At 45.3% G+C, this 21,367-nt stretch overlaps 1 protein-coding gene across 1 annotated transcript in view; it reads right to left on the bottom strand.

The window, feature by feature from the left end:
- The window catches only part of LOC130277496 (mucin-2-like), a 307,722-nt gene that overhangs the window by 110,515 nt on the left and 175,840 nt on the right, over positions 1-21,367 (bottom strand). Inside the window, exons 27-28 of the mRNA XM_056528171.1 lie at positions 12,874-13,018; positions 12,741-12,784 (exon numbers count right to left, since the gene is read on the bottom strand). Coding sequence (XP_056384146.1) covers positions 12,741-12,784; positions 12,874-13,018 — 189 coding nt within the window. The remainder of the gene's footprint in view (positions 1-12,740; positions 12,785-12,873; positions 13,019-21,367) is intronic.

The raw sequence follows: 21,367 nt of genomic DNA, 5'->3' as shown, positions 1-21,367 counted from the left end.
AACTCCGGGAGTACTCTCTGCCGCACACACAACCGCACAATCTGTACAGGTAATTACAACCCTATAGTGAAACTGTCGTATTGCATGCGGCAACTTTTTCATATATCAATGCATTTAATTTCTGACTTATGTGTAGACAAAAAGTCTATTAGTAATACTTAATTCAAGAGATGACGAATGCAACTCTGCAGGTTCACTTGGGGTATTGGGACACATGGACAGTATGGTAAGTGGCTATCGCATGTCATACAAAAATATTATATGATATACTTTAACAATGGCCACAATAGTATACAGTTGGAATATAAACCTAGATGATGGAAGAACAATGTAAAGAATATATGTATATGTAGAAAATAACTACTATTTAGAGAAACAATACGTTTGATCTAAAATATAGTGACTGAGAGAGAAGGGAACAGATATTTAATATAACATAATAATACCATTGAAAGATATATATAACCATTATAGACATCTTTTACAATTTAATAATGTAAAATGGTGTCTAGTCTTTTATTGAGACACTTTGGTATTCGACTTCCCAACCTCAAAATCCAAAATACCTCTCTATCTAGAAGTTTTTGCTTGATATTACCGCCTCTAACTGGTGCCGCAATCCTCTCCAGACCTTGTACAGTAAGTGTTTTCGTGTTACCTGCATGCGCTTCTGCGCAATGTTTAGATACCATGGAGACGTGCCGGAAGTTAAATGCAATATGTCGGATAGGTGTTTCCTAACTCGAACCTTCAAGGGGTTGGAGGTACATCCGACATACTGCAGTTCACACTCCCGGCACGTAAACACGTAAATTACATATGCTGTATTGCAATTAATGTATTGCTTGATGGGATATGCAGCCCCATCTGATGAGGATTTAACCGGAGATGAATTGAGCATCACACTACAGCATATGCACTTATTGTGGCCACATTTGTAAGATCCCACATGTCGAAGCCAAGTGGGTGTGTGTGTCATTCCTTCATCTATGTACAGGCTAGGGGACACTTTCTGTCCAATAGTCTGTGCCCTCCTTGATACACATTTGTATCCATGTGAGAACACTTTTTTGTACATGGGGTCACTTGTGATTATTGGCATGTATTTGTATAAGATGTTACATATACTTCTATATTCATTATTATACTGTGTTGAAAAAACTATCGGTGCTGGCTTATCTGGAGATTTCTGAATGTAGGTATGTCCCGTGTGTTTGTTAATCAGTGTGTTGTGATCCCTACCTAGGGCCCTCTTTTTGCCTCTTTCTATATCCCACACGTTGTATCCTCTGCTTAAAAGTCGTTGTTTAATCTGATCCGACTCTTTGACAAAATCGGACTCTTCAGAACAATTCCTGCGTGAGCGAATCATTTTGCCCATAGGCAAGTTCCTAGTCACATGTGCAGGATGGCACGATGTGGCGTGTAGAATGGAATTCACTGCCGTGTCTTTTCGGTGGGTGAGTGTGACCACCTTCCCCGTTTGTCTGTCTCCGTATAGACACAGATCTAGGAAGGTGATGGACTCAACCTCATGAGATACCGTGAATCTGAGATTGCACACATTATCATTGAGGTACCGTGTGAATTCCGCTATGGCCGCCACATCCCCACTCCATATGAGTAGAAGATCATCTATGTAGCGGCCATACCAGAAAATGGAGGAAATTAAAGGGTTACTAGGGGTGAAAAGTGTCCCCCTCTCCCACCAACACACGTAGATGTTGGCAAGAGAGGGGGAGAATTTAACCCCCACCGATGTTCCGGTAATCTGCAGGAAAAATCGTCTATCAAACATAAAAAAATTGTGTTTTAGTAAGAAATCCACTACACAAATAATAAATTCCTGCAGGTTACTGGAGTAATTAGAATAACATTCAATGAACCATGAAAGGGCACTCAGGGCTAATTGATGCGGGATTACTGTGTATAAAAAAGTGACATCTGCTGTCATCCAGATAAGATTCTCATGCCAGGTTATGTCACTCATCGTGTTTAATACATGACCTGTGTCTTTAACGTATCCTGGCATGGCCAAAATCAAGGGTTGCAAAGTCGCATCAACCCATGAGCACAACCTTTCCTTGAGAGAGGATATGCCCGCTACTATTGGTCTCATAGGAGGGGGGAAGATTCCCTTGTGGACTTTGGGCAGCGAGTGGAATATCGGAATAACTGGGTCATTTATCACCAGATATTCAACTTGTTTTTTGGTGAAAATTCCACTCGCTGCCCCCATTTCCACTAGTGACACCAACCTGGATTTGAAGATGTTTGTGGGGTTTTCTGTGAGGGGTCTGTAGGTACCAGTATCTTGTAACATTGTCAGAATTAATTGTCTGTACAGACCCCCATCAAGAATATCCTATAAAGGTCTCACTCTGTCATTATATGTTGTATGACTAAGGCCCTTTGATGGGCTGAAACGCATCACCTGTGTCTACCCTGTCTTCGTGCCTGGTGTACATGCTTGAATAAAGTTTTGGATTTTAACGGGAACGTGCGCTGGACATTTCTTCCTTATTTTTTTGTATACTCTGTATTTGCCACAGCAGCGTGCACCCGTGAATTAGATAGTTTTGCTGGCTATGTTTCTTTTTGTTTTTGATGTAATGCCCTATGGTGCACTCTGCTTTATGTTATTACTTTTAGCATACAGCTAATCCAATTACTAACAACTTAGAAAACATTTTTGTGGTCAGTAAATAACAACTTTCTTTCTTACGTACAGATACATATATACAGTAACATATCAGCTCTGCACTTCTGTTAGTTAGACATGATTAGGATAGGTTTCAGAATATAAATTAAATTGTTTTGATTTGCATATACAGTAAAATCTCCCTTAGTGGACACCTCCAAATAGGGGACACCTCCCAATAGTGGACAGTTTTTTTAATTCCCTGGAAGAGTCTCATAAGTCTTTACCCCTTCCCATAAGAAGGAGCCCATTATGACCCTCAGGACCAGAGCATTTTTTGCAAATCTGACCTCTGTCACTTTATGCATTAATAACTCTGGGATGCTTGTACTTAGGAATTTGATTCCGAGATAGTTTTTTCGTGACATATTCTACTTTATGTTAGTGGTAAATTTTCGTCGATACTTGCATCATTTCTTGGTGAAAAATGTAGCATTTTTCTAACTTTGAAGCTCCTTGCTTGTAAGAAAAGGACAAGTCAAATAAATTACATATTGATTCACATATACAATATGTTAACTTTATGCTGGCATCATAAAGTTGATGTTTTTACTTTCTGAAGACATCAGAGGGCTTCAAAGTATAGCAGCAATTTTCCAATTTTTCACGAAAATGTCAAAATCAGAATTTTTCAGGGACCAGTTACGTTTTGAAGTGAATATGAGGGTCTTTATGTTGGAAACCCCTTATAAGGACCCCATTATGAAAACTACACCCCTCAAAGTATTCAAAATGACATTCAGAAAGTTTGTTAACCCTTTAGGTGTTTCACAGGAATAGCAGCCAAATGGAAGAGTAAAATTTTAATCTCCATTTTTTACACTAACAAGGTATTGTAGCCCCATTTTTTTTTTCATTTTTACAAGGGGTAAAAGGTAAAAAGGCCCTACAAAACTTGTAATTCATTTTCTCTCAAGTAAGGAAATACCTCATATGTGGATGTAAAGTGCTCTGTGGGTGCACTAGAGGGCTCAGAAGGGAAGGAGTGACAATGGCATTTTGGAGAGCAAATTCTGCTGAAATGGTTTTTGGGGAGCATGTCGCATTTAGGAAGCCCCCATGATGCCATAACAGTAAAAAAAAAAAAACACATGGCATACTATTTTGGAAACTACACCCCTCAAAGAACGTAACAAGGGGTAAAGTGAACCTTAACACCCCACAGGTGATTGACAAACTTTCGTTAAAGTGGGACGTAAAAATGAAAAAAAATAAAATAAAACATTGTAACCCCATCTCCTCTGAGTATGGAAATACCTCATATGTGGATATAAAGTGCTCTGCAAGCGAACTACAATGTTCAGAAGGCGCGTCATTGGGCATTTGGTGAGAGAATAAAAGTCGGTGGCCATGTGCGTTTACAAAGCCCCCATGCTGCCCGAACAGTGGACCCCCCCCCCCACGTGACCCCATTTTGGAAACTATACCCCTCACGGAATGTAATAAGAGGTGCAATGGGCATTTACACCCCACTGGCGTTTGACTGTTCTGGCACCACGGGGGCTTTGTAAACACACGTGGCCTTCAATTTCAGCCTAATTCTCTCTCCAAAAGCCCAATGGCACTCCTTCTCTTCTGAGCATTGTAGTTCATCCACAGAGCATGTTTTCTTTTTTAATTTTTGTGTTTGTCAGAACTGCTGTAACTATCAGCCACCTCTTTGCAAATCACCAATATAGACCTCAAATGTACATGGCGCGCTCTCTTACTCCTGAGCCCTGTTGTTTATCCGCAGAGCATTTTATGTCCACATATGGGGGGGAGATTTATCATTATTTGTCTATTGTAGACCCAGTTCTACCCCTTTACACTGCTTATCTATTGTACACTCTTGCTCTGAATTTACAAAGGCTGTGCACTGCTTTGATAAATCTTGTGCAAATATAGAAATGCACACCCTCGTTCTACCGTACACTCCTTCTCTACCTCACAGGAAAAGTGGACATAGGGATTTTGATCTATTGCTTTGAGGTCGGATTCCATTGAGGTTTTTTTTCCCATCATAAAAAACGCCAGAAAGACTGTCCCAGCTTTTTCCTGCGTTTTGTCAGTTTTTCCTGTGTTTTTTTCTTGCGTTTTTGCCAGTGTGTGGAAACAAAAAAATGTACTAAACTTTTTGTTGTTTTTTTTCTTAAAAATTTAGATACGTGAATGCGGAGGACTATGTCAGATTTTGTGGATTGCAACGATGAACAGCATTTTTTTTAAATGTCAATAAAAGGGTTAACAAGGGATGTGGGGGAGTATTTTTTTTAAATATTTTTTTTTTCAATGTGTTGTGTTTTTTTATAATTGAATATTCAGGCTTAGTAGTGGAAGGCGTCTTGTAGACAGAATCCATTAGTAAGCTGGGGCTTAGCGTTAGCCCCCAAAACAGATAGTGCTAACCCCCAATTATTACCCCGGTACCCATTGCCACAGGGGCTCCGGGAAGACCTTATACCAACAGGCCCGGAGCATCAAAAATGGCGCTCCTGAGCCTAGGCGGTAACAGGCTAGCGTTATTTAGGCTGGCGAGGGCCAGTAACAAAGGTCCTTGCCCACCCTGGTAACAGCAGGCTGTTGCTGCTTGGTTGGCATTTGGCTGATACTGAAAGTATCAGCCAGATAACATCCAAGCAGCAACAGCCTGACATTACCAGGGTGGGCGAGGACCATTGATACTGGCCCTCCTAAGCCTAAATAATGCCAGACTGTTACCGCCTAGGCCCAGGAGCGCCATTTTTGATGTTCCTGGCCTGTTGGTACCGGCTCTTTCGGCCACCCCTGTGGTGGTGGGTACCGGGATAATAATTGGAGGTTACCGCTAGCTGATTTTGGGGCTAATGCTGAGCCCCGGCTTAGTAATGGATTCCGTCTATAAGACAGCTTCCACTACTAAACCTAAAAATTCAATTATAAAAAACAAGACACATTGAAAGAAAAATTTATTTAAAAAAAATACTCCCCCACAGCCCTCATTAACCATTTTATTGAAATAAAAAAAAACGCTGGTCATCGTCGCAGTCCACCGAATCTGACCTAGTCCTCCGCATTCACGTATCTGAAATGAGAAGAAAAGAAAAACAAGAAATATGGGTTAGTACATTTTTTTTGCTCTCCCCTGGGAAGAGCGCACATAATGCAGCTTGTTCATAAACAGGGAGCCTCAATTGTTGCTAAACTACAACTCCCATCATAGGGGGGCTGTAGTTAAGCAACAGCTGGAGAATCCCTGTTTGGGAACACACTGCCAGAAAGGCTCTGTTCCCATTATGCAAAACGCATAATGTGAACAGAGATCTGTCCCTCTGCACTTGGACTACTACTCCTATCATGGGACAGAGTCTGTCCTATGATGGGAGAGGTTGTAGTACCGCAGCGCTGCTGAGGGATGGCGCTTGCACATCCCCCAGCTGCAAGACTTTTAGGACCACTACTCCCTTCATCGACAGACTCTGTCCCTCTTGGGAGTTATAGTCCAGGGGCTGAGGTGCAGATCGCAACCGGTCATTCTGCAGAGACCCGCTGCGATCCGCATTTATTAAGATAACAAGCCGACGGTATATGCGTCTACACTGCGCTGCCACCAGCTTCTATATACACTGTCATAATTCATAATCCCCGCCGCCGGAAGAGGGAAGCTCTGATTGGTCAATAGCTATCCGCCAATCAGAGCTCCCATGTTCCAGTGGTGGGGATTATGAATTATGACAGTGTATATACAAGCTGGTGGGCAGCGCAATGTAGACGCATGTAAGGCCGGCTTGTATAGTTTATAAATGCGGATCACAACAGATCTACAGAGAATGATCTGCTGCTATCCACATTTAAGGCTGCTTTCACACTATGAATTTCTCCGTTTAGGAACTTCCGTCAGAAGTTCCGTCACTAAAGCTGCGAAACCCGGCCGTTATGGGCTTTTGTAACTGCCCGTTAGCACCCGTATATGCCCGTAATTCATTACGGGCATTATACAGTGACGGGATATCGTGGCGGAAAAATTACTGCATGTAGTGATTTTTCCGCCACGATGTCCCGTCACTGTATGACGCCCGTACAGTTACAAAACCCCATAGGCTGCAATGCAATTTAGTCACGGACATCAGGGGTTTTGTAACGGCCGGGTTTCGCGGCTGTAGTGACGGAACTTCTGACGGAAGTTCCTAAACGGAGAAATTCATAGTGTGAAGGCAGCCTAAATTAAAAAGCCGGCAGTACATGCAGCTACACTGCGCTCCTGTGCTCCTACATACACTGACATAATTCATAATCCCTGCCACCGGATCACAGGAGCTCTGATTGGTGGATAGCTATTGACCAATCAGAACTCCCCTCTCCCAGCAGCAATTATGAATTATTACAGTGTATATAGAAGCCGGCGGCAGCACAGTGTAGCTGCATGTACCGCCAGCTTTTTAACTTACATGTGGATCGCATCAGATCATTTTCTGGAGATCTGTTGCAATCCGCATTTATTAACTATACAAACAGGCGGTACATGCGTCTACACTGCGCTGCTGCCGGCTTTTCTTACACTGTAATAATTCCTAATCCTCGTCGGAACATGGGAGCTCTGATTGGTGGATAGCTATTGACCAATCAGAGCTCCTCTCTCCCGGCAGCGGGGATTATGAATTATGACAGTGTATATAGAAGCCGGTGGCAGCGCAGTGTTGACGCATGTACCGCCGACTTGTTATCTTAATAAATGCAGATCACAGTGGGTCTCTGCTGAATGACCCGGTGCAATCTGCACCTCAGCCCCTGGACTATAACTCCCATCATGGGCAGAGTCTGTCCATGATGGGAGTAGTAGTCCTAAAAGTGTGCAAGTACCATCCCTCAGCAGTGTTTTGGTACTACAACTACTCCCATCATGGGACAGACTCTGTCCCATGATATGAATAGTAGTCCAAGGGCAGAGGGGCAGATCACTCTCCTGCGATCTGCATTTATTAACTATACAAGCCGGCGGTACATGCTTCTACACTGCGCTGCCGTGGGCTCCTATATACAGTTCTTATAATTCAAAATCCCAGCTGGTAGAGGGGAGCTCTGATTGGTGGATAGCTACTGACCAGAGCTCCCATATTCCGGCGGCGGGGATTAAGAATTATTACAGTGTATACAGGAGCGGCGGGCAGCGCAGTGTAGCCGCATGTACCGCCGGCTTGTATAGTTAATAAATACAATTGATAATGTCGCTGGATAATGACCTGCTGGGATCTGCACCTCAACCCCTGGACTACAACTCCCATCTAGGGCAGAGTCTGTCCATTATGGGAGTAGCAGTCCTTACTGTGTCAAAATAGACACTTTTGTACATGTCCTCCTAGGTGGTGTATATTTGCGCAAGAAAATGCTGCTTGTGCAATTTTTTTGCGAAAAAAAAACGCAATTAGTAAATTCGATTCTACAGTAAAAAGTGCTCTATGGTAAACTTAACCATAGACAAGGGGATGAAAAATTCTATCAAAATTTGCGCAAAAAAACTCTTGTGCAAATTTTTGCGCATAAAAATAGACACAAAACAGCTCCATATACAATGATAAATTCCCCTATGGGGTATTTCCATATTCGGAAGAAATTTCATTACAAATTTTGGGGGTCTTTTTCTCCTTTTACATATTTTTTTTACTAAAATTCTGGTGTAGATCCTACCTTTTCCTTATCATAAGGGGTTACAGGAGAAAAAGCCCCCAAAAATTTGTAACGCAATTTCTCCCAAGTATGGGACTACCCCATATGTGGCCCTAAACTGTTGCCTTGAAATACGACAGGGCTTTGAAGTGAGAGGGCACGGTGCACATTTGAGGACTAAATTAGGAATTGGCAATAGGGACAGACCCGGATTGGCGTCTCCACCAAAATCCTACGGCAGCGTCTCCCATACAGGGTGCCTCCAGCTGTTGCAAAACTCCCAGTCTGCCAGGACAGTCAATGGCTGTCCGGCAATACTGAGAGTTGTTGTTTTGCAACAGCTGGAGGCTCCGTTTAGGAAACACTGCCATATGAGAAGTTTTTACTTTTTATTTGGGGGGGGGGGGGACGTGTAAGGGTATATGTATATGCAATGTTTTACTTTTTATTTTGTGGTAGCGTAGTGTAGTGTTCTTAGGGTACATTCACATGGGTGGGTTCACAGTGAGTTTTCCGCTGGGAGTTTGAGCTGTGGCGGAAAATTTTCCACAGCTCAAACTTGTAGAAGGAAACTGACTGTAAACCACCGCCGTGTGAATGTACCCTGAACATTCACATGGGGGGGGGAATAACCATCAACTGTTGCAAAACTACAACTCCCAGAATGCACTGACAGACCGTACATGCTGGGAGTTGTAGTATTGCATCAGCTATAGGCACACTGGCGGGGAACCACTGAGTATCAGGAAGTATTATTTTACTGAGAGAGTAGTGGATGCATGGAATAGCCTTCCTGCAGAAGTGGTCGCTGCAAATACAGTGAAGGAGTTTAAACATGCATGGGATAAACATAAGGCTATCCTTCATATAAGATAGGGCTAGGGACTATTCATAGTATTCAGATTATTGGGCAGACTAGATGGGCCAAATGGTTCTTATCTGCCGACACATTCTATGTTTCTAAGTTAGGAAACAGACTCTAGCTCAGTGATTCCAACCAGTGTGCCTCCAGCTGTTGCAAAACTACAACTCCCAGCATGTACAGTCTGTCAGTGCATTCTGGGAGTTGTAGTTTTGCAACAGCTGGGGGCACACGGGTTGGAATCATTGAGTTAGGAAACAGACTCTAGCTCAGTGTTTCCCAACCAGTGTGCCTAAAGGTGTTGCAAAACTACAACTCCCAGCATGCACTGACAGCAGAAAGGCATGCAAGGAGTTGTAGTTATGCAGCAACTGAGGAAGAACAGTTTGGAGACCGCTAAGTAGTGGTCTCCAAACTGCAGACCTCCAGATGTTGCAAAACTACAACTCCAAGCATGCCCAGACTGTCCTGGCATTCTGGGAGTTGCAGTTTGGCAACATCTCAAGGGCCAGATGATGCAGCAATACAATGCCCAGAATGCTTGACTGTCTGGGCATGCTGGGAATTGTAGTTTTGCATCATCTGGAGATCTACAGTTTGGAAACCACTGTATAATGGTCTCCAAACTGTGCCAGTCCAGATGTTGAAAAACTACAACTCCCAGCATGCCAAGACTGTCCAGGGATGCTAGGAGTTGTAGCTCTGCAAAATCTGAAGGGCCATATGTTACAGAACTACAACTCCCAGCATGCTAGAAGTTACAAAACTACAACTTCCAGCATGCCTAGACAGCCTTTGACTGTCTGGGCATGTTGAGAGTTGTAGTTTTGCAACATCTGGGAACCACAGTTTGGAGACCACTGCACAGATGTTGCAAAATTACAACTCCCAGCATGCCCAGACAGTAAAAGGCTGTCTAGGCATGCTGGGAGTTGTAGTTTTGCAACTTCTATCAGGCCACAGTGAAGATCACTCACCAAAGAGGATCTTCACCGTCACCCGCAGTCTCCTCCTCCTCCTCCTCTGCAGCTCTTCATGTGCCTGCCACCCCTTCTCCTGACCTGCCTGCCGCCGCTGCCCCTATCGGGTAAGACCCCTGTGCAAATTTCCAGCACCCCCCCTGCTTTGCCCGGACTTCGATGGGTGGGCAGAGCGGGGGATCTAAACTATAACCCCCTGCCCCTTCAGTCCCCCTCAGTCCTTACTGACCAATGGCAGGGAATTGGAGGAGGTGGCATTCCTGTCACCTAACTCCTATCCTTTAGGATGATCGTGACTGTCTCTGAAAGCTCCCTATTTTCCGGGCTATTGGGTCATCAGAGACCTGGTCAGCCCGGAATCGCTGATCTGAATTGCAGCGACGGTCGACATGGGGGGTCTCAGGACCTCCCTAGGCGATGTCATGGGATGCCTGCTGATAGATATCAGCAGTCATCCCGGTCCGATCACCGCCTGGTGAGCGGAAATACGGAGGGTGTACAGGTACGCCCTCCATTCTTAAGTACAGGGACGCGAGGGCGTATCCATACGCCGTCCGTCCCCAACAGGTTAATGTATTTGCACCCTCTGAATAGAGGACATTCCCAGTAGTGGACACAGACACACCCAATCGGGGACACAGACACACCCACTAGGGGACAAAACACTGCCAATAGGGGACAACCAGACAGTGGCCTCCTGCTTCTGTACATCCACCAGCCACATTATTCCCCCCTCCCACCGATCCCCCATGCCTAATCATCCCCCCTTTATAACCCCCTATGCCACATCATTTCCCCTTGATCCTACCCTGTGCTATTTAATTCCCCCTTTATTACCCCCTGTGCCATTTCTTTCTCCCCTTTATCCCACCTATGCCATTTCATCCCTATTTATCCCCCGTGTCACTTTATCCCCCCTGTGCCCTGTGCAAAATCACCCCCCCCCTCACCCCTTATGCCACATCACTTTTACCCTTCCCTCCTCCCCCTGTTTTTCTTTTTACCTGGCCAGCAGGCTCAGGTGTAGGGACTTTCAGCGGGTTTGACATTCTCCTGATGTCCTCTGAGAGGCTGTGAGCAGCAGTAGCTGCGGGCCCTGACGATTGACGCTCTTGACGTCACTCCTCAGTGCCCGTAGCAGCTGCTGCTACTTTCAGTAAGTGCAGTGCAGAGGATATTAGGAGAACGTCAAACCTGCTGAGAGCCTCTGCACCTGAGCCTGCTGGCAAGGTAAAGAGAACAACAAGGGAAGGAGAAAAGGGGAAAAGTGATTTGGCACAGGGCACATGGGAAATAAAGTGGCACAGGGGGATAAAGGGGGAATGACATTGCACAAGGGGAGAAGAAATGGCACAGGGAGTGGTAAAGAGGGGGTGATGAGGGTAACAAAAGAGTAATGAAATGGCATAGGGGAGGATCAAGGCAAAAAGATGAGGTGCAGGGGGTAACGGGGGGATGATTTGGGACAGGGCATATGGGGAATTTAGTGGCACAGTGTATAAAGGGGAAATGAAATGGCACAGAAGGGTTCAAAGGGGGAAGAACGAAGTTGCATTGGAGGGATCAAGATGGGGAATTGAACGTCAATGGGAGATTCTACTGTAACATGGCATTTTATCATGTTTTATAGGTAATTAAACTCTGGAGTGAGTACAGTATTTGGTAATTTAGAAAGATTTTTGAGCCTTCCCCCCGAGTGTCTGCTATTGGGAGATTCTACTGTAGTAGTACTTGTTTGGTACTATTTGAATTTGTTCTTACTACTTTAAGTGTAAACAATACACAATTCATCTCTCTGTTCAATTCTGAAATGTTAACATTTTGAGCTTTAGGCTCAAATCACATTAGAGCCATGACTTCCAATTACGATGAAGCCATGAACCCTGTGACTAACACTAAGAGACCCATGTTACTTTAAGGGCGACCTGTGGCCAATTCTGTGCTGAAGAAAAGCTACCAGTGATAGCTCCGTTGACTCATATTTCAGGCAGCATGAGATTAATTAAAGGGCTACTCCTGTGGAAACCTTTTTTTTTTTTTTTTTTAAATCAACTGGTGCCAGAAAGTTGAACAGATTTGTAAATCCCTTCTATTAAAAAATCTTAATCCTTCCAATACTTTTTAGGGGCTGTATGCTAAAGAGAAATCCAAAAAAGAAATGCATTTCCTCTCATGTCATGACCACAGTGCTCTCTGCTGACCTCTGCTGTCCATTTTAGGAACTGTCCAGAGCAGGAGAAAATCCCCATAGCAAACATATGCTGCTCTGGACAGATCCTAAAATGGACAGCAGAGGTCAGCAGAGAGCACTGTGGTCATGACATCAGAGGAAATGCATTTCTTTTTTTGGATTTCTCTTTAGTATACAGCCCCTAAAAAGTACTGGAAGGATTAAGATGTTTTAACAGAAGTGATTTACAAATCTGTTTAACTTTCTGGCACCAGTTGATTTAAAAAAAACTGTTTCCCACAGGAGTACCCCTTTAATACTGATTATGCTATATTTCCAGATTTACACAAATATATATAATTTGTTATGTTTCATGTTTTCATCTATGTTTCACTTAAAACTTACCATGCACATTATATTCACACTGGATGCCATTGGTTGTGCAGTTACTAAAACAAAAAAAAATTGGGAATTTTTTAAAGTTCATGTTTCCCAAAAAAAGATGTCAAATTAAATACTGTATATTCTCATTACTCACCAGATTTCACAGTTATTGCAGGATACAATTTTTTCTCCTGGCTTATAGTAGTATCCCATTTGATCATAGCAGCCACACTGAGCTACACAGTCCATAGTAATTTCTTCAAAGAAAGGCTTATCACTAGGGCATTGAGGATAACACCCTAAGGAAAGATACACATACATAAAAAAGCATAGCATAAATGAAGGATACATGGAAACAAATAAATAGTTATTAATTATCATACAACTGGACCATTTTAAGGTGGGTTCACACCAAGTTTTCAGTGTACGGCTGCCGGATCTGGTTGGGGGGGGGGTGGGGAGCAAAAACCGGGCGCTCCCATATCCCAGCCGGACCCGGCCCGTATCTAATGTATTTCAACGAGCCGACCGGAGCCAAATGGTGACTCCGGTCGGCACATATATATGTATATATATATATATATATATATATATACAGTGCATAGTGAAAGTATTCGGCCCCCTTGAACTTTTCGACCTTTTGCCACATTTCAGGCTTCAAACATAAAGATATAAAACTGTAATTTTGTGTGAAGAATCAACAAGTGGGAAGCATGAAGTGGAACGAAATTTATTGGATATTTCAAACTTTTTTAACAAATAAAAAACTGAAAATTGGCCGTGCAAAATTATTCAGCCCCCTCAAGTTAATACTTTGTAGTGCCACCTTTTGCTGCGATTACAGCTGTAAGTCGCTTGGGGTATGTTCCTATCAGTTTTGCACATCGAGAGACTGAAATTTTTGCCCATTCCTCCTTGCAAAACAGCTCGAGCTCAGTGAGGTTGGATGGAGAGCGTTTGTGAACAGCAATTTTCAGTTCTTTGTACAGATTCTTGATTGGATTCAGGTCTGGACTTTGACTTGGTCATTCTAACACCTGGATATGTTTATTTGTGAACCATTCCATTGTACATTTTGCTTTATGTTTTGGATCATTGTCTTGTTGGAAGACAAATCTCCGTCCCAGTCTCAGGACTTTTGCAGACTCCATCAGGTTTTCTTCAAGAATGGCTCCATCCATCTCCATATTTGGCTCCATCCATCTTCCCATCAATTTTAACCATCTTCCCTGTCCCTGCTGAAGAAAAGCAGGCCCAAACCATGATGCTGTCACCACCATGTTTGACAGTGGGGATGGTGCATTCAGAGTGATGAGCTGTGTTGCTTTTACGCCAAACATAACGTTTTGCATTGTTGCCAAAAAGTTCGATGTTGGTTTCATCTGACCAGAGCACCTTCTTCCACATGTTTGGTGTGTCTCCCAGGTGGCTTGTGGCAAACTTTAACCCCTTCCTGCAAATGGACGTGTATACATGTCCATTTTTTCTGTGACTTAACGCAAATGGACGTGTATACACGTCCAATAAATTTTCTATCACCATGTCCGTTGGCATGGTGATAGAAACGTCATCTCCGCTGTCCTGGACAGCTGACTGATGACACTATGCAGCTGGGGACCAATCAGACTGGTCCCCTGCTGCAGATCATTGTCATTAGTTTTGTCAGTTAGTGACTGACTAATGACAAGGACTTGCGGGGTTCCGGGCTGATCGGGTCTCTGGTGACCCGATCGCCCGGAAAATAAGGATGATCGGAGCAGTCAGAGACCGCTCCGATCATCCTGAAGGGATAGGACCGAGGTGGCAGCTGCCACCTCGCTCCTAAACCCCTGCCATTGGTCGCTAGGACTAGCGACCAATGGCAGGAGGGGGGCGGGAGGTTAAAGGTGAAATCCCCGCTCTGCCCTGCCCCAGGATGTCGGGGCAGAGCGGGGGGAAGATGGAGGAGGGTCCCGGGAGCAGCGATCATGTCCCGAGACCAGCGATCATGTCCCGGAGCCAGCGAACGCAGCAGGACCCGCGGCGGTACCGGACAGACCGCGCGGGACCGGTGGAGGCAGCGGCGGACGGAGCTGTGAAGATCAGCGGTAAGTGATCTTCACTGCTGCGTTCCAGAAGTTGCCAAACTCCTGGAGTTGCAACATCTGTTGCAACATCTGGAGGCCCACAGTTTGGAGACCACTGTGCAGTGGTGTCCAAACTGTGCTCTTACAGATGTTGCAAAACTACAACTCCCAGCATGCCCAGACAGTCCAGGCATGCTGGGAGTTGTAGTTCTGTAACATGTGGCCCTTCAGATTTTGCAGCACTACAACTCCCAGCATGCCTGGACAGTCTGGGCATGCTGGGAGTTGTAGTTTTGCAACAGCTGGAGGCACCCTTTTTGGGAAACACTGAATTAAGTAACAAACTCAGTGTTTTGCAACCAGTGTGCCTCCAGCTGTTGCATAACTACAACCCCCAGCATGCACGGACAGCCAGAGGGCATGCTGGGAGTGTTAGTAGTATGCCTCCAGCTGTTGCATAACTACAAGTCCCAGCATGCCCTCAGTTGTCACTGCATGCTGAGAGTTGTAGTTTTTGCAATGGCTGAAGGATCACTGGTTGCAAAGTTTGTTACCTAACTCAGTGTTTCGCAACCAGTGTGTCTCCAGTTGTTTCAAACTACAACTCCCAGCATGCACTGATAGACTGTACATGCAGGGAGTTGTAGTTCTGCAACAGCTGGAGGCACACTGGTTGCGAAACCCTGAGTTAAGCAACAAACTGTGTTCTGCAACCAGTGTGCCTTCAGCTGTTGCATAACTTCAACCCCCAGCATGCAAGGACAGCCAAAGGGCATGCTGGTTGTGGTAGTTTTGCAACAGCTGGAGGTTTGATACTCATGCACTCATCCGGTTCCGTCCTCATGCAAATCCCTTATATAGTCCTCAAATGTGCATGGCGCTCTCTCACTTCGGAGCCCTGTCGTATTTCAAGGAAACAGTTTAGGGCCATATATGGGGTATTTTCGTACTCAGGAGAAATTGCCTAACAAATTTTGGGGGTCTTTTTCTCCTTTTACCCCTTATGAAAAGATGAAGTTGGAGTCTATACCAGCTGTCATTGTAAAAATGTTTTTACAATTTTTACACTAACATGCAGGGGTTGCCCCATACTTTTCATTTTCACAAGAGGTAAAAGGAAAAAAGACCCCCAAAATTTGTAACGCAATTTCTCCTGAGTATGGAAATACCCCATATGTGGACATAAAATGCTCTACGGTCGCATAACAAGGCTCAGGAGTGTGAGAACGCCATGTACATTTGAGGTGATTTGCACAGGGGTGGCTGATCGTTACAGTGGTTCTGACATAAACACAAAAAAAAAACACCCACATATGACCCCATTTTGAAAACTACACCCCTCACGTAATGTAATAAGGGGTACAGTGAGCATTTACGCCCCACAAGTGTCTGACAGATTTTTGAACAGTTGTCCGCTGTTCCAAAGATCTGTCAAAGGCCAGTGGGGTGTAAATGCTCACTGCACCCCTTGTTATAATCCTTGAAGGGTGTAGTTTCCAAAATAGGGTCACATGTGGGGGGGGGGTCCACTGTTCTGGCACCACGGGGGGCTTCGTAAAGCACATGACCCCCAACCTTCATTCCAAACAAATTCTCTCTCCAAAATCCCAATGGCGCTCCCTTTCTTCTGAGCATTGTAGTTCGCCCACAGAGCATTTTACATCCACATATGGGGTATTTCCATACACAGAAGAAATGGGGTTACAAATTTTGGGGTTCATTGTCTCCTATTACCTGTTGTAAAAATGGTAAGTTTGGGGAAAAAACAGCATTTCAGTGAAAAAATAATTTTTTCATTTACACATCCGACTTTAACGAAAAGTCGTCAAACACCTGTGGGGTGTTAAAGCTCACTGGACCCCTTGTTATGTTCCTTGAGGGGTGTAGTTTCCAAAATAGTATGCCATGTGAGGTTTTTTTTTTTGCTGTTCTGGCACCATAGGGGCTTCCTAAATGTGACATGCCCCCCAAAAACCAAAAATTCACTCTCCAAAATCTCATAGTCTCTCCTTCCCTGCTGAGCCTTCTACTGCGCCCGCCGAACACTTGACATACACAGATGAGGTATTTCCTTACTCGAGAGAAATTGGGTTACACATTTTGGGGGGATTTCTCTACTTTTACCCCTTATAAAGATTCAAAAACTGGGTCTACAAGAACATACGAGTGTAAAAAATGCAGATTTTGAATTTTCTCCTTCACTTTGCTGCTATTCCTGTGAAATACCTAAAGGGTTAACACACTTACTGATTGTCATTTTGAATATGTTGAGGGGTGCAGTTTTTATAATGGGGTAATTTATGGGGTATTTCTAATTGGAAGGCCCTTCAAATCCACGTCAAAACTGAACTGGTCCCTAAAAAATTCAGATTTAGAAAATTTTGTGAAAAATTAGAAAATTGCTGCTATACTTTGAAGCCCTCTGATGTCTTCCAAAAGTAAAAACATGTCAACTTTATGATGCAAGCATAAAGTAGACATATTGTATATGTGAATCAAAATATCATTTATTTGGAATGCCTATTTTCCTTACAAGCATAGAGCTTCAAAGATTGAAAATTGCTAAATATTCAAATTTTTCATGAAATTTGGGAATTTTTAACCAAGAAAGCATGCAAGTATTGACAAAATTTTACCCCTATGTTAAAGTAGAATATGTCACGAAAAACAATATCGGAATCAAATTCATGAGTAAAAGCATCCCAGAGTTATTAATGCTTAAAGTGACAGTGGTGATATGTGCAAAAAACGCTCTGGTCCTTAAGGTGAAAATGGGCTTGGTCCTTAAGGGATTAAACAACACTTTTTTTGGATATCTTTAAGAAATGGCTTTCTTCTTGCCACTCTTTCATAAAGGCCAGATTTGTGCAGTATACGACTGATTGTTGTCGTATGGAGAGAATCTCCCACCTCAGCTGTAGATCTCTGCAGTTCATCCAGAGTGATCATGGGCCTCTTGGCTGCATCTCTGATCAATATCCTCCTTGTATGAGCTGAAAGTTTAGAGGGACGGCCAGATCTTCGTAGTTTTGCAGTGGTCTGATATTCCTTCCATTTCAATATTATCGCTTGCACAGTGCTCCTTGGAATGTTTAAAGCTTGGGAAATCTTTTTGTATCCAAATCCGGCTTTGAACTTCTCCACAACAGTATCTCGGACCTGCCTGGTGTGTTCCTTGTTCTTCATGATGATCTCTGCACTTTAAATGGACCTCTAAGACTATCACAGTGTGGGTGCTTTTATACGGAGACTTGATTACACACAGGTGGATTCTATTTATCATCATTAGTCATTTAGGTCAACATTGGATCATTCAGAGATCCTCACTGAACTTCTGGAGAGAGTTTGCTGCACTGAAAGTAAAGGGGCAGAATAATTTTGCATGCCCAATTTTTCAGTTTTTTATTTGTTAAAAAAGTTTGAAATATCCCAAAAATGTTGTTCCACTTCATGATTGCGTCCCACTTGTTGTTGATTCTTCAAAAAAATTACAGTTTTATATCTTTATGTTTGAAGCTTGAAATGTGCCAAAAGGTTGAAAAGTTCAAGGGGGCCGAATACTTTCTCTATGCACTGTATATACAGAGAGAGAGAGAGAGAGAGAGAGAAGGGAGAGAGAGAGACTAAGTCTAGCCTGGCACTGTTTAAAGTGTACCTGTCATTTTCAAATATGAGTCGGCTCATTGAAATGCATTAAATACGAACCCCTGTCCAGGTTTAACCTCATCCCGAATAGTGGTATTTTCGAATGGAGGTCAAATGATTATTTGAGATGGGTGATATAATGGTTTGTGTTAGGGTTGGAATAAAGGGAAAATAGAGAAGGGGGGAAGGGGGGGGAGAGAGAAAGAGGAGTTATAGCATAATACAATTTGGAGTTGTTACGCAGAGCGCTCCGGATCCCTGCTCCTCCCTGGAGCGCTCGCGGTGTTCTCCTCTCTGCAGCGCCCCGGTCAGACCCGCTGACCGGGAGCGCTGCACTGACATTCACGATGAAGATGCAATTTGCATAGCGGGACGCGCCCGCTCGCGAATCGCATCCCAAGCCACTTACCCGTCCCGGTCCCCGGCTGTCACGTTTTGGCGCGCGCGGCTCCGCTCTCTAGGGCGCGCGCGTGCCAGCTCTCTAATATCTAAAGGGCCAGTGCACCAGTGATTGGTGCCTGGCCCAATCAGTCTAATTAGCTTCCACCTGCTCCCTGTCCATATAACCTCACTTCCCCTTCCCTTCCTTGCCGGATCTTGTTGCCATTGTGCCAGTGAAAGCGTTACTTGTGTATCCCAAGCCAGTGTTCCAGACCTCTTGCCGTTGCCCCTGACTACGATCCTTGCTGCCTGCCCTGACCTTCTGCTACGTCCGACCTTGCTCTTGCCTAATCCCTTGTACCGCGCCTATCTCAGCAGTCAGAGAGGTTGAGCCATTGCCGGTGGATACGACCTGGTTGCTACCGCCGCTGCAAGACCATCCCGCATTGCGGCGGGCTCTGGTGAAAACCAGTAGCAACTTAGAACCGTTCCGCCGGCACGGTCCACGCCAATCCCTCTCTGACACAGAGGATCCACCTCCAGCCTGCCGAATCCTGACAGTAGATCCGGCCATGGATCCCGCTGAGGTGCCGCTGCCAAGTCTCGCTGACCTATCCACGGTGGTCGCCCAGCAATCCCAACAGATTGCCCAACAAGGACAGCAGCTGTCGCAGTTGACCGCCATGTTACAGCAACTTCTGCCACTGCTACAGCAGCAACCATCTCCTCCTCCAGCTCCTGCACCTCCTCCGCAGCGAGTGGCCGCTCCTAGCCTCCGCTTGTCCCTGCCGGACAAATTTGATGGGGACTCTAGACTCTGCCGTGGTTTCCTGTCTCAATGTTCCCTACATATGGAGATGTTGTCGGACCAATTTCCTACAGAACGGTCTAAGGTGGCATTCGTAGTTAGTCTTCTGTCTGGAAAGGCCTTGTCTTGGGCCACACCGCTCTGGGACCGCAATGATCCTGCCACAGCCACAGTCCAGTCCTTCTTCGCTGAAGTTCGTAGTGTCTTCGAGGAACCAGCCCGAGCTTCTTCTGCCGAGACTGCCCTGCTGAACCTGGTCCAGGGTAATTCTTCAGTAGGCGAGTACGCCATCCAATTTCGTACTCTCGCCTCCGAATTATCTTGGAATAACGAGGCCCTCTGTGCGACCTTTAAAAAAGGCCTATCCAGTAACATCAAGGATGTGCTGGCCGCACGAGAGATTCCTGCCAACCTGCATGAACTTATCCATTTGGCCACCCGCATTGACATGCATTTTTCTGAAAGACATCAGCAGCTCCGCCAGGATAAAGACCTTGATCTCTGGGCACCTCTCTCACAGTATCCTTTGCAATCTACCCCTGTGCCTCCCGCCGAGGAGGCTATGCAAGTGGATCGGTCTCGTCTGACCCATGAAGAGAGGACTCGCCGTAGGGATAAAAATTTATGTCTGTACTGCGCTAGTACCGAACATTTCTTGGTGGATTGCCCTATTCGTCCTCCACGTCTGGGAAACGCACGCACCCAGCTCACGTGGGTGTGGCGTCTCTTGGTACAAAGTCTGCTTCTCCATGTCTCACTGTGCCCGTGCGGATTTCTCCTTCTGCCAACTCCTCCTTCTCAGCCGTGGCCTTCTTGGACTCTGGTTCTCCTGGAAATTTTATTCTGGCCTCTTTGGTTAATAGGTTCTGCATCCCGGTGACCCATCTCGTCAAGCCGCTCTACATTTCTTTGGTCAACGGAGTGAAGTTGGACTGCACCGTGCGTTATCGCACAGAGCCCTTGCTTATGAGCATTGAACTGCATCACGAGAAAATAGAATTTTTTGTCCTGCCCAACTGCACCTCTGAAGTCCTCCTCGGTCTGCCATGGCTCCAGCATCATTCTCCCACCCTTGAATGGACCACCGGGGAGATCAAGAATTGGGGTCCTGCTTGCCACAAGAAATGCCTCACGTCTGCTCCCAGTCCCGTCTGTCGGGCCTCAGTGTCTCCTCCTGTGCCTGGTCTCGCCAAGGCCTATCAGGTCTGTGCCGTGCTTCCTTATAGCCCCGGTCCTGGTGACACTCTGCCCCGTGACAAGCTTCACCCTCTGCCCCCCCTCCCCATTCCCACTTCTTCTGGATTACCGGCCGCTGATGTAGCTACTCAGGACTTCTTTTTGTTCCAGAAGGAAACTCAAGAGGCATCCCCTATGTTCTCATCTCATTTGAAGGGACAAGGAGACAAAAAGAGGGGGAGACCTAAGGGGGGGGGGTACTGTTACGCCGAGTGCTCCGGGTCCCTGCTCCTCCCCGGAGCGCTCGCGGCGTTCTCCTCTCTGCAGCGCCCCGGTCAGACCCGCTGACCGGGAGCGCTGCACTGACATTCACGATGGGGATGCGATTCGCATAGTGGGACGCGCCCGCTCGTGAATCGCATTCCCAAGCCACTTACCCGTCCCGGTCCCCGGCTGTCACGTTCTGGCGCGCGGCTCCGCTCTCTAGGGCGTGCGCGCCAGCTCTCTAAGATTTCAAGGGCCAGTGCACCAGTGATTGGTGCCTGGCCCAATCAGTCTAATTAGCTTCCACC

This window comes from Hyla sarda, chromosome 6, assembly GCF_029499605.1.
Source record: "Hyla sarda isolate aHylSar1 chromosome 6, aHylSar1.hap1, whole genome shotgun sequence".
Lineage (NCBI taxonomy): Eukaryota > Metazoa > Chordata > Amphibia > Anura > Hylidae > Hyla > Hyla sarda.
This window is presented reverse-complemented; position numbering and strand designations above follow the sequence as displayed.